The sequence below is a fragment of the Sinocyclocheilus anshuiensis genome, unplaced genomic scaffold (assembly GCF_001515605.1).
Source record: "Sinocyclocheilus anshuiensis isolate Anshui unplaced genomic scaffold, SAMN03320099.WGS_v1.1 scaffold997, whole genome shotgun sequence".
In the NCBI taxonomy this organism is placed as follows: Eukaryota; Metazoa; Chordata; class Actinopteri; order Cypriniformes; family Cyprinidae; genus Sinocyclocheilus; species Sinocyclocheilus anshuiensis.
Window position 1 is genome coordinate 1,237,430 of NW_015555715.1, and position 12,360 is coordinate 1,249,789.

Below are 12,360 nucleotides of genomic sequence, written 5' to 3' on the forward strand. Positions count from 1 at the left end.
ACGAAGTTCGAATACGTAAGCAGCGATACACTGTTAGCGAACATCCCGACGCCGCCCACACTGCCGAAAGCATCGTTTAGATGAATATGTAAATATGTGCTGCACGCTTTCCTCTCAGTAACAAAATAAACACAATAAAAATGAGAAAACAGCATGCATTTTTTTAAATAAAAAGCATGAGAAAAGCGTCTGATCATAGCAACATGGGTATGTTAGAGTATGAGCTCTGCAAAGTAGCACTCCAGTAAAGTCACGTCATGTATATTTATGGCATTTTATTCAATAGATTGCTTCAAACTAGGCAGCTTTACAGTATCAAACATGAAAAACAGTGTCAGTGTCTCATTTCATCAGAAGCACAACTTCACTTTTTACTATAAAGCGGTTCTCCAGTGTATTCATGTTTTCACTCATGGAGATCTTACCTCGACTGACTCAACAGATGAAACGAGCCAGAAAAGAGTTTCGCATGAAAGAAGGCGGGGCCTCAGCACACACCTCCTATTACGTTATCACAGACCAATGGCAGTACGAAGGTGTTTTGCAGCTGGAGCGAACTTTTCAGGAGAGTTCGCTTTGGCAAGCCGTTTCGAACTCCCAAAACGAAAACAAAACAAACTTCGTTTTGGCATGATTTTGTTTGATATGATGTCACATCAGTTTGTTCTTCGATTTTGTTTGAAGTATATCGGGGCCTTAATTGTTGGGAAGTGTACAGTAGGTTCACAAAAGAGATACGAGAATGACAGTACTTACTACAAAATTTACAGGCAGTTCAGACTGACTCATTTCTGTTTCAAATGTGAAGCTTGATAAAGTCATGGCCGCCAAGCTGACAGTATGAGTACGGCTGGCCCTTCCTGAGAAGCCAGTGACTCATGCATCAGCTAAACACTCCAGGGACAGATAGAGACTGACCTGGGCCGTTCCACTGGGGTTCCCCTTCCCCATCTGCCCCTTCCTCCTCCTCATCTTCTGCACAGCGTTTCGTTCCTTTCTCATCTTCCCCACCCTCATCCGGCACCGAAATGGACTCGTGCGTTCTTGGCTCTGTGGAAAGCCGATGAAAATAATACATCAAAAATCACACATATTTCTTAGTCCTGTTCTGAAATGTTTATGTTTGTGCAATTTAATTCTGTGCTATATTATCTGAAGAACTTGTTCTGATCGGTCAATCACAGCATTCTGGAGACAAAAGTTTTTGTAAAATGACAAGTAAAATAAACAAAATATTTAGTTATTTGTTAAGTCGACATGAAATAAATGGAATAATCAATTAGTCATTATTGCAAATTAACCTACTTCAGAGTGATCAGAGTGATCATTATATTTGTTATAATCATTATGTTATTATATGCTATTATCATATAATACCACAAATCTGTTCAAAAGTTGGGGGCCGGTAAGTTTTTAAAAAACTATTTTTTTTTTAAGAACTCTCTTATTGCTGATCAAGGCTGCACTTATTTGATCAAAAATACAATAAAACAGAAATACTGTTAAATATAATTACAACTTAAAAATAACTGTTTTCTATTTTAATATATTTTTAAATATACATTTTTCCTGTGATGGCAAAGCTGAATTTTCAGAAGCCATTACTCCAGTCTTCATTGTTTCTCAAGAAACATTTCTTATTATTATCAATGTTAAAATTAGTTTGATCAATGCATCCTTGCTGAATTTATTTCAATAATTTAATAAGTATTTTTTAAGTATTATAAGTATTAATTTCTTTCAAAACAAAAACGTTATTGTCCCAAAGCTTTCGAATGGTAGTGTATATTTTTATGTCATATAATATGAAATAATATAAAATTTTAAACATCAATATTTTTATTTTTAATTGTTATTTATTAAATTAACTTTAGCACTTTTAGCATATAATGATTAATAATTTTTGGATCCTGAGTGTGATCTTTTTTCATGTTTTATGTTGAACAGTTCTCTTATACTCAACAAGTGCAGTGGTCTTGCTCTGATGATCAAAGGTGGCTGAAAGAGAGGCCTGTGTCATTCAGCAATACACCCGAGCCCTTTTGATTTACCAAGCGAGAACTGGAAACCCCTGCCAACAGATGGCCAGCGTCTTCATTTTATTAAGGCCAATCTTTTTCATCAGTGTGAAAGACAGTACAGATCTCCCACACACTGATGCCAATGATTAGTTATTCTCTTTCATCAAAGCGATCACCTTGCTGATAGCAGTCTCTCTCTCTTTCGGTTGGTTGAGTGCCACTGTTGCATGTATACGAGTAAACTGATATGACTTCTTGTCCTCTTCTCTCCCACACTCCACTTTTTTCCTTCTCCCCTTCCCCAACTCCCTCCCCTTCACCCCACCTCGATTACAGCTCATCTGTGGTGCACAAAGGGGATGTTTACCCTTGCATTCCCGTGGCGATAAACAGCGATAGCTGCCGATCGATACCAGCCATAAATGTCCGTCTGCGTGACGCAGGTTAGAGCTGCTGTTATTAATGCAACAGGTTGAAGATTAGATCTTCATCATCAAATAAATCACACATGCACACGCCCTTCTCGTCAACCCCGACAATTCCACCCAGGCCCAACCGCCATTCTCAGCCCATCCCGTCCTGTATGCCGTCCTGTGACGCGCCTCCCTCCCTGCTTAAGAAGCCCTATTATTTTCAGCTATAAATCACATTGAATGGCACATTGATTTTATCCTGCAGCGCTCAGCGTGGGGAGAGGAGCTGGAGCCACAGTTATTGCATTTAATATTATCAATATAATCTCCCATATCATCTGAGCAGAGACGGCAGGTATCAGGAAAAGAGGGTGGGGTGGATGGGTGCTGCCACCATCCTGGCTCCTCGACAGTCTCTTTAGTCTACCAGCACATGCAAACACACACATACTGACACACACACACACACACACACACACACACACACACACACACACACACACACACACACACACACACACCCACACACCATGTCCCCAACCCAACAACCTCCTTTCATCTGATAACAGCGACTTCCTTTGTCACACCTGGAGGGCAAAGTCACCCAACTTGCTCCATTCTTTCTGGCTGGCCTCATTTTTTAGTCAATTTTGTGTAAGTTCTTTCTCCCAAACAGATCATCGTGGCAGGGTCAAGTTCTTTTCTTGTACGTTACGAAGGGCTCAACTGTATCATCTCTGAGTCCAACATGGTGCCCAAAGTGGGGCTAGCTGAGATGTTTCCATCCAGTTAACTATTTCAGCCTCGGCAAAACCATAAGCCGGATCAGGCCTCCTCACTGGGTTTGAGATAACAAAAGGTGTTCTGGAACACGGTGCCATCTTTACTTAAGGTTTATCAGCTTCTCTGCTGATATGGACGAGGAGGAGTTCATCAGATCTTTCTTCGGATCGCTTCAGACTGACCCTTTCACATGGAAACCAGCAGCCTCTCTGCCATTAACGATTATTAAAAGGTGGTACTTTCGTTTATATTTTTGTTTTACAGGTGGTTATCGGCACTGTGTGTCCTGTGACTGGTTGAGTGTTTTTCTGAAGCAGTTATCAGTTGGTTATCGCCTGTCTCTTTCTCTCCCAGATGGTGGATAAGGGAGCTTGCCTTTATTAGCCACTGCTGGCCTGATAAAGACCTGGTATTGATCGCAGGTTGAAAGAGCAGGTTCGACAAACACGGCTGATTTACAGAGGCTGATAATAGCAGCACCGGGCAACAGTGGAGCCCCGAGGGGTGGGGGCGAGAGATTGATAGAGGGAAAAAAGAGCTAAAGAAAAACCTTAACATAGACCCTCTTTTCACACCAGAAAATAGGAGGATGACAAATATCACCTCGAATACAAACTTGTGAATACCACATACTCATATGTGACCCTGGACCACAAAACCAGTCTTAAGTCGCTGGGGTATATTTGTAGCAATAGCCAAAAATACATTGTATGGGTCAAAATTATTGATTTTTCTTTTATGCCAAAAATCATTAGGATATTAAGTAAAGATCATGTTCCATGAAGATATGTTGTAAATTTCCTACCGTAAATATATCAATTTTATTTTTGATTAGTAATATGCATTGCTAAGAACTTCATTTGGACAACTTTAAAGGCGATTTTCTCAGTATTTTGATTATTTTTTTGCACCCTCAGATTCCACATTTTCAAATAGTTGTATCTTGGCCAAATATTTTCCTATCCTAACAAACCATACATCAATGGAAAACTTATTTATTGAGATTGTATAAATCTCAATTTCGAAAAATTGACTCTTATGACTGGTTTTGTGGTCCAGGGTCACATATGTCTAAATGCACAAACAAAACAGAGCAATCTCTAAACTAGTCACAATTAGCACCTGACAGAATTCCCATGCGTTTATCAAAAGCAGCCAATGAACCGGCTCTTATCTCCTCAGTCTTCAATTTCACAAGAACAGGAATTTTCCAGATTAAAAAAAAGGGAAAAACAGAAATCTTAAAGGGGTCATATGATGCGATTTCAATTTTTCCTTTCTCTTGCTTGTCTGGAGTGTTACAAGCTCTTGGTGCATAAAGAAGATCTGCAAAGTTGCAAAGACTAAAGTCTCAAATCCAAAGAGATATTCTTTATAAAAGTTAAGAGTCAGCCACGCCTACCTAAAACGGCTCGTTCTAACACGCCCCCACATACCTACGTCGCTCTGTGGGAAGATTTGCATAACACCGCCCAAATGTTCACGCAAAGAAAGAAGGCGTAACTTTTATTCTCACTGTAGTATTGTTGCCGCCGCCATATCCTGAAGACGCTGTGTGCTTCGTTGTGAAAGCGAAACTACTTTGTTTGGTCTTCCAAAAGAGGACGATATCCGCTTCGTCATGCCTAGAGCTGATCTGTGCTGGTCGCTGAGGGAATACAACAGTATGGTGAGGGGCGTAACATTTCCGTCTCACGCTTGAGGTATTCGGCCAATCACAACGCACTGGATAGCTGGCCAATCACAGCACACCTCGCTTTTTCAGACCGATGAGCTTTGTAAAAATCGACGCATTTAAAAAAGGCGGGGCATTGACGAGAAACAATAATGTACAGTATGTGGAAAATAATGTGTTTTTTTAACTTCAAACCGCATAAACACATTTCATTACACCAAATACACAAAATAATGTTCTTTTTAGCAGCATCATACGACCCCTTTAACTAAAAATGTGACTTAAATATCTTAGAACTGGAAAAACAGACAGAAAATGCAACAAGGAAACCATATACATTAATGTCTGAAAAAACTGAATAATTTTACCTCATTACCTAATTTTTCTATGTCTATAACACTTCCAGAAACTAAACCAGGTATTAAAACAATCTAATTTTAAGTTATGAATGGACTCTCTTCAGAGGAAAGCTTTCTGCCTCATCCAGTGAGTGTTTCCTTTTCATCAAGTTATTTCATAAATTATTAGTTCTGTCATTATTTACACTCTTCTCTCAGTCCAAAACATTTCCATAAAACATAAAAAAATATATTTTAGAAGAATCTTAGGCTGCTTTTTCAAATAATGGCAATTCATTGTGACCACATCAAGCTCCAAAAAGGACTTTAAAAAGTCTTTTTTTTTGTCCTTTTTGGAGCTTGATGTATAGAAAAAAAGAGTATGAAGATGCTTAAAAAAAATTCCTTTTGTGCTCCACCCAAAAAAAAAAAAAAACACACACAAGGCAAGTAAGTTTAGAACAATATGAGAGTGAGTACATTTTTATTGCATCCTTTAACCATCCCTTTAAGTCACATGACAAAACGAACCCATTTTACGGAAAATCAGACGTGAGCGAGATGTGTAATACTGTTATCAATAGACATCAGTGTTAGAACTGTTTCATCACAAAACAGTACAGGTTATGTCAGACCATAAACACACTGTTGGGAACATTTGGGCTTCTGATGCTTTTCATACAACAGCCGGTTTAGCATGCGCCATTTCACCTTCGTTATAAAGTGGTGTAAATGAAGGTGGACTTGAACCGTCACACTCTGCAGAGTCCTCCTGGTCTGAAGCTCCGCCCTCCTCTCCTGACATGCTTACATCATCAGATGGATCCTCACCTCCATTAAGATCCCCAATAGAGCCTGCAGAGAAAAACAGAGAGAGAGAGGGGTCATAAAGAAAAGAGCGATATAAAATAAAAGTCGTCCGACATTAAAAGGCCTTTTAAAAGATCCCATATCATGCCAAAGCCTCAAATGAGAGGCTTCAGATAATACGAATATATCCTGTTAATGTCTTACAGGAAGTAGGGTGTTCTGTAAATAAAAAGTGATAAAGTACATGATTAAGAAAGAAAATTCTGATTCATTTCAAATCTTCTTGCTTACAACCCTTTTACAGCTTTAATTGGTTGGAAATCCCAGAGCTTCAGACCACAAGGAAGTAAATGCACACGTTGTGTGTGTGCTATAATCACTGGACAGGGTGATTAACTCATTTGTATAACTCAATACATTCCCAGTTGGCAGCAGTTGAACAAAAAAACCCTACATTTTCCAACCATGATGAGATAACCAACCGTTGGTGTTTAAAAACACATTTAATTAGCTGATCTTAAAAAAAAACCTTTCCAGGAGGTTAAGTTTGGTGATAAAACTACTTGTGTGAAACATACTTTTTTTTTTTTTTATATATATACATAAAATCAGTTTTAAATTAATTTATTTTAGAGAGAACAAGCTATACAATAAAAAGAGCTCTCCAAGAATATTATAATGCAATATGTAGACGAGGGCTGCTGTAGTGGACACCACAGTGCTTTGCATGCTAATTCAACCGTCGCCGGGCCATATTGTTATTCTAATGAGGTTTAAGATGAGCAAAACTACTGTGTTGAGAAGAAGCACATAAATTCACCAAAGCACATTCTCAGTGCGCTTAATTCAACCAGGACACCCACTATTTTACACATCGGCATCTAAAGCAAAATTACCAGGGGTTGGAAAATCGGATTTTACCACAGTTTTTGGTAAATTAATTTTCATTAAGTTGTGATGAACAGAGAGGGGATTGTTTGGAGCTAAAGCCGTGACTGGAGGCGTATATATTTACACTTCCTAGAACAAAGAGGCCTATAATCTATACAAAGCACACAACAATACCCGTGAATAAAGAGCCTTGTAGAAAAAGGCAAAGGCAATTTTTCTAATTCTGTTAATTTCACTTCCAAAGCAATTAAAACGAGGCGGAGATAATGCTTAGAAACAATCGCTCCCTGACAAAGTGTTTCTGTCTTTGTAAATGAAACATCTTTAGGCTAATTTCGACTTCCACGCCTGCATGGTTCACTGTAATTTCAGATAAAATTAACACTTCGATTTGGACCTCAGTAATAAAAGACGTGAGAGAGAAAAGTATAAAAGATCGATCCCATATGCCATATTTTTAGAATGTAGTGCAGGCCTTGCTAGATCTAATTTTCTATATCTGTGGCGACATTTTCATACAATTAATTTGCCTTTAATCATAATTGTACAAAGGGGCTCCTCTGTTTAAAATTCCAATTACATTTCGTGTTTAAATGTAAGTCTGAATTATGATTTTCTTTCCTATTACTGCTCTGGTTAAATGAATAAATCGCCGCATCACTGCTTTCTGACATCAAATGGCGCGGAAAATGTTTCTGCTCACCCTCTTTCTTCATCTTATACGACGAATAATATGTATCTTTCACAGAACTGAACACAGAAAAGGGATAATCTACATCGGCAAAATGTCAGCAAACAACTTTATTTGCCATAAATTTAATGAAAAAAAAAAAGAGGAAAAAAAATCTGGCACTCAAGAACATTTAGAACTGGGAGTGCTTTTTGATATATACAGCGAGATAAATATCGGAGATTGCACTGAAATATAATTTAAACCTGCAAAAATAATAATTAAATGTAATGATGTAAAACATATATTATAAAATTGTTTAATTAAAAAAATGCTTACTTTCTGCTTTCTGTCCATGTTTAAGGACTAAACCTTAAATTGTAAAAGCCCCCATTTTGTCCATTATGATGAACTGAAAGAAATACACTTTTGAGTTCTAACTGGCACTCGAACAGGCAGAACAAAGTGAGAAAGCTGATGAAGGCGGAGGAGATAGGGCTTTATTAAGCGGCCCCGTCCATATCAAACCAGTGCGCTTAGCGGCAGTGATTAAACTAGGAGACAACACATCAAACCTGAGCCCTGATTAAATGAACAAACTTCCTCACCCTCACGTTAATCACCACATTACCAAACAGCCCAAACACAGCGGAAAAAAGAACACCACTTGTATCGGGAAATCAGGGACTTGTGAAGAAAGATACTTCTAGGAGAACTGGGAGCCTCTGTCTGTGTGTGTGTGTGTGAGTGTTCAGGACAGTATTGTGGTACCTGACTTATAATTTCAAGCACAAGTGGCTACACACATTGATCAGAGCCAAGGGCATTAAAACACTCTTAGTAATATTACTTAGATGGATACAGGGGTTAGACCGGATCCCGGCGGGCTCTTGAAAACACAGAATCACGCATAAATCAAAAGGAGACTTCACAAATGTATCATTTAAAACTGACCTTAGAACTGAAACAGCTGATGAGAAGACCAATCAGTTTATATACAGACAGGTAAAAGGAGCTATTGATCTGCCAGCTGAAAATGTGCTGAAATGACTGATGAGCCAGTCGAGCGCTGAGACAGAGACCTGGCTGGATGAGACTCGTGTCACCAGCATCGCTGGAGCCGTAGATAAGCTGGGAGCCTCAGGGCTTGCGCAGCACTGGCAGGACCTCTGCGGACACGCTGACGTACAGGAGTGGACTCTCACTTGCTTTGCCAAGACTCACGCCATCTCTGTTTCTGCTAACACAGCATGCGGTGTGAAAGGAGGTAGTGAATAGCACTCTTGTGTTCATTCAGTAAAACTTCAGGCACAGGGCATAAGTGTCTCATCACTGACAAGACACCATTTACAATTAGAAGCAGGCACTTAAAGTGAGGCAGCGATGCAATATTATTAATCATTGTACTAAATTAACAGCTTCCACTGTGGAGTGTCTAGGACCCACAGTATCAACTGTTAGATTAACTAATTTTAAAGGAATATTTGTGCTTTTATACATGTTGTGTTGTTATTTACACAGTCATACATTTACAATTGAAGGCTACAGAGCAAGCTTGCCACAAAAACTCATTTTTTTGTACGTGGGTGGTATCTATTAAATATTTAAAGATGTCCAGTAGTGTGACATGCTATGTTCCATCTAAAAGTATTGTGACAGCATTTTGTTGATTATTTTTGCTGAATTATTATGCATGCAATTTTTTACCTCATACATGGAATATTTGTTGTCACAATGCAGAACAATGAAAAATAATAATAAAAGACAGATAGACACAGTTCTTATTCTGTGCAATCCAAAAATGAGACGTTTGGATTAATGTTCATGCTGCTCTTATACATATAATGAAAGTGGATAAAAACATCATAAAATAATCTAAATGCCCTATGCGCTATATTCGACATTTATTGAGGCCGTACATTAGTTTTATGTGAAAAACAGACCGATATTTAAATCGTACTCAAAATATTGCCTAACAGTAATGGTCACCATTCACTTTTGTGATGCTTGGATATTCTTCTGTAAATAACTCCTTTTACAATAAACGGATGGAAGTCAGACAGGTTTCGAAAGACATGAAGTTAAGTAAACAATGTGTAACATTTAAAAAAAATCTGAACTAAAATTTAAAAGAGAGAGAGAGGCTTGTAAATAAAACACTGCCAGAACCACAGTATATTTACACGATATCTTTTGTATTTGCCAAAGCATGAACATAAAGAGTAAGATCAAAGAAGAATTAATCAAAAACTCTTGAGAGCACGAACACAGAACAAATAATATAGTTATACTTGACGAGGCTTGTTAATAATGAAATAAAAAAAGTAAACAGCGCAGGAAGATACTGTTCTCATTTCCATCAGTCAAATCACACGAATGAGTGATTATAATACTTATGATAATGACTGATTATTTTAAGGTGATAATGTGTGGTGATGATATTCATGTGCGCTGGGCATCGGAGCACTTCAAACAGGCCTGACAGATCCTCGCCGTGGATTTGTCAGCAGGTTGTCAAACATCAAACAGCCATGGGCCCAGGACACTGCAAAGAGGCAGATTTTAAAGACATCCCTCGATTTCCTTATCTTCTTCTCTCACTCTACGCTTCCTTCTCTGTTTTTTACATCCCTCCATCACGTTACTGTCTCTACCTCTTCTCTGCCTCTCTCTCGCCTTGCAAGCTCTTTCCTTTCCCCATTACTCTCTCCTTTCTTTCACTCTTCATCTCTCTCTCTCTATGACTGGGAGCGTCACTCTGTGCGGATAGCTGCAAGCCGTTCCCGGTTATCGCCTCCTGCAGACTCTACCGGTCTGATCTGTCTCCTCTTCATTAAGCAAATACGCCGACGTGGAAATGAAAACATAATAGCTATCTGATTTCCAGCGAGATATTTTGCATATTGGTTCGGAGCTGATAGTGGAATTTCATCAAGTCGTTTTTTTTTCCCCTCCATGCTTTAAAAACTGAATTACTGAGCTGGGCGGCAGGATTTCTTTACATTGCTGGGAAGAGGGAAGAAAAAAAAACTGAAACGGCAGCAGCAGTTCCCCAGGAAGACTACTTAAACGATTAAATATGCCCCATTCCTCTTTTTCTCTTTTTGATAACAGGGAGGGAAAATTTAAAGAATTCACAGTGCTTTAGGTTCAACTATACTAATCAGAGATAGAGAGAAGAAAATTAACTCCTTAATGAGCAGGAGCTGTCTGCCAGATAATGGTCAAGGAGAGGTGATAGGGCTGGAGACTGAAAGAGAGAGGAAGAATGGAGGAATAAAAACAGAGAGATGGATTCACCGAACAAGGGAGAAATCAGATTTTACCCCTCCTCTGGAAATTGTTCTTTGTGTCCATGGAGGGCAGGTGCGATTGTCGGCAATGATATCTCTAAGGTTACAAGCCAGACGGGTCGCCATAGAGATGAATGGTGCATCTGAGGGTATTTCTCATGCCTCTTTGAGAGAAAAACTACCTCTGCAAGTACAGATCAACAAACCTGCTCTCATCCAATTTATCAGAGCCTTCCTGTAGAGGAAAAAAAGCCCAGCCAAAATACTACTGACATCTATTTTCACTTGCGCTTAATATACAGTCTTACTATTTCTGTCATAACACATATATAAACTTTATTTTCAGGGGGAAAAAAATAATATTTCAAGTTATTACATAAGATTGTGGTTCTCACATTCAAAATTTCACATTCACATAGATGAAAGGAGTGAAAAGTCCATTTCCATGACTTTTCCCTTAATGAACGATTTAAACAAATCCTTTAATAGAGATTTTGCTCACAAAGAGGAATTTTCAGTTCCGTTTTTTTTTCTGGACTCCTTTTTAATGGTTAAATTAAATTTTAGTAATCAAAAAGCATGTCTAATTAATTAAAATCATGAAACAAACAATTTAACATCAATTTATTAAAAGTTGAACAAAAATTACATGTTTAGGGCCCTATGAAATGTTTTATTTTTTCCAACCTTATGTTTTATTGTTACCAAATTCTGTTTTAGCATGTCTAATTATTTGAAAGCATAAAAACAAGTTTCATGTATTCTTACAATAGCCTTATGATTTTTTGCTCAGAAATTCTGTGTTGTGTATTTACATTTTTTAAGGCATAAAACATTCATTTCATCTATCTTTTAAGTAATGAAAATTAAACAAATTGTATTTTTTGGAAAATAAAGGTAATTTAATATTACAATTAAAACATTGAAGAAATATTGATTATTCCTTAAAAATAAGGTTTTAATCATTTTAGTAGTAGTAGTAGCAGCCTGTTACGTACATTCTACTGAACAATAGTAATATATTTCTGCCGCAATGCCTTCAAACTAAACCAAACTTTTATTTTGACGGGTTGCCGTGAATACCTTTACATTTCTGTGTGTATATGATATGAGGATAGTTTTACTCAAATGAAACGGTCAAATGTTTATCTCGCAAAGAAGAAAGTATTTAGAGCGCACGAAAATCAATTTTGCATTTAAAATACGTTTTTGGATGTGTGCAGACCTTCACTTTTGCGCGTGCAACGTTTCACAAGCTTGCTCACCTGATGCCAGCCCTCAGTGCTCTCTAAATGCCAACAGCTCACGTGCTCAACACAACCCAGCATTACAATATGCCATAATTCCAGCCAATCAGAGACAGAGGCTGCTAAATTCTGATTGGCTGCCTTGACAACCAATCACAACATTTCTTGCATTACCTCGACAGCAGAAGAGGAAAAATACAGTGCATGCATAATTATTAT

At 38.1% G+C, this 12,360-nt stretch overlaps 1 protein-coding gene across 1 annotated transcript in view; it reads right to left on the reverse strand.

The window, feature by feature from the left end:
• Positions 1 to 276: 276 nt before the first annotated feature.
• Positions 277 to 12,360, reverse strand: part of LOC107672273 (zinc finger protein ZFPM1-like) — a 72,701-nt gene continuing 60,617 nt past the window's right edge. Inside the window, exons 2-3 of the mRNA XM_016465403.1 lie at positions 5,942 to 6,085; positions 277 to 1,050 (exon numbers count right to left, since the gene is read on the reverse strand). Of these exons, the coding sequence (XP_016320889.1) occupies positions 884 to 1,050; positions 5,942 to 6,085 (311 nt within the window). The 3' untranslated portion in view covers positions 277 to 883. The remainder of the gene's footprint in view (positions 1,051 to 5,941; positions 6,086 to 12,360) is intronic.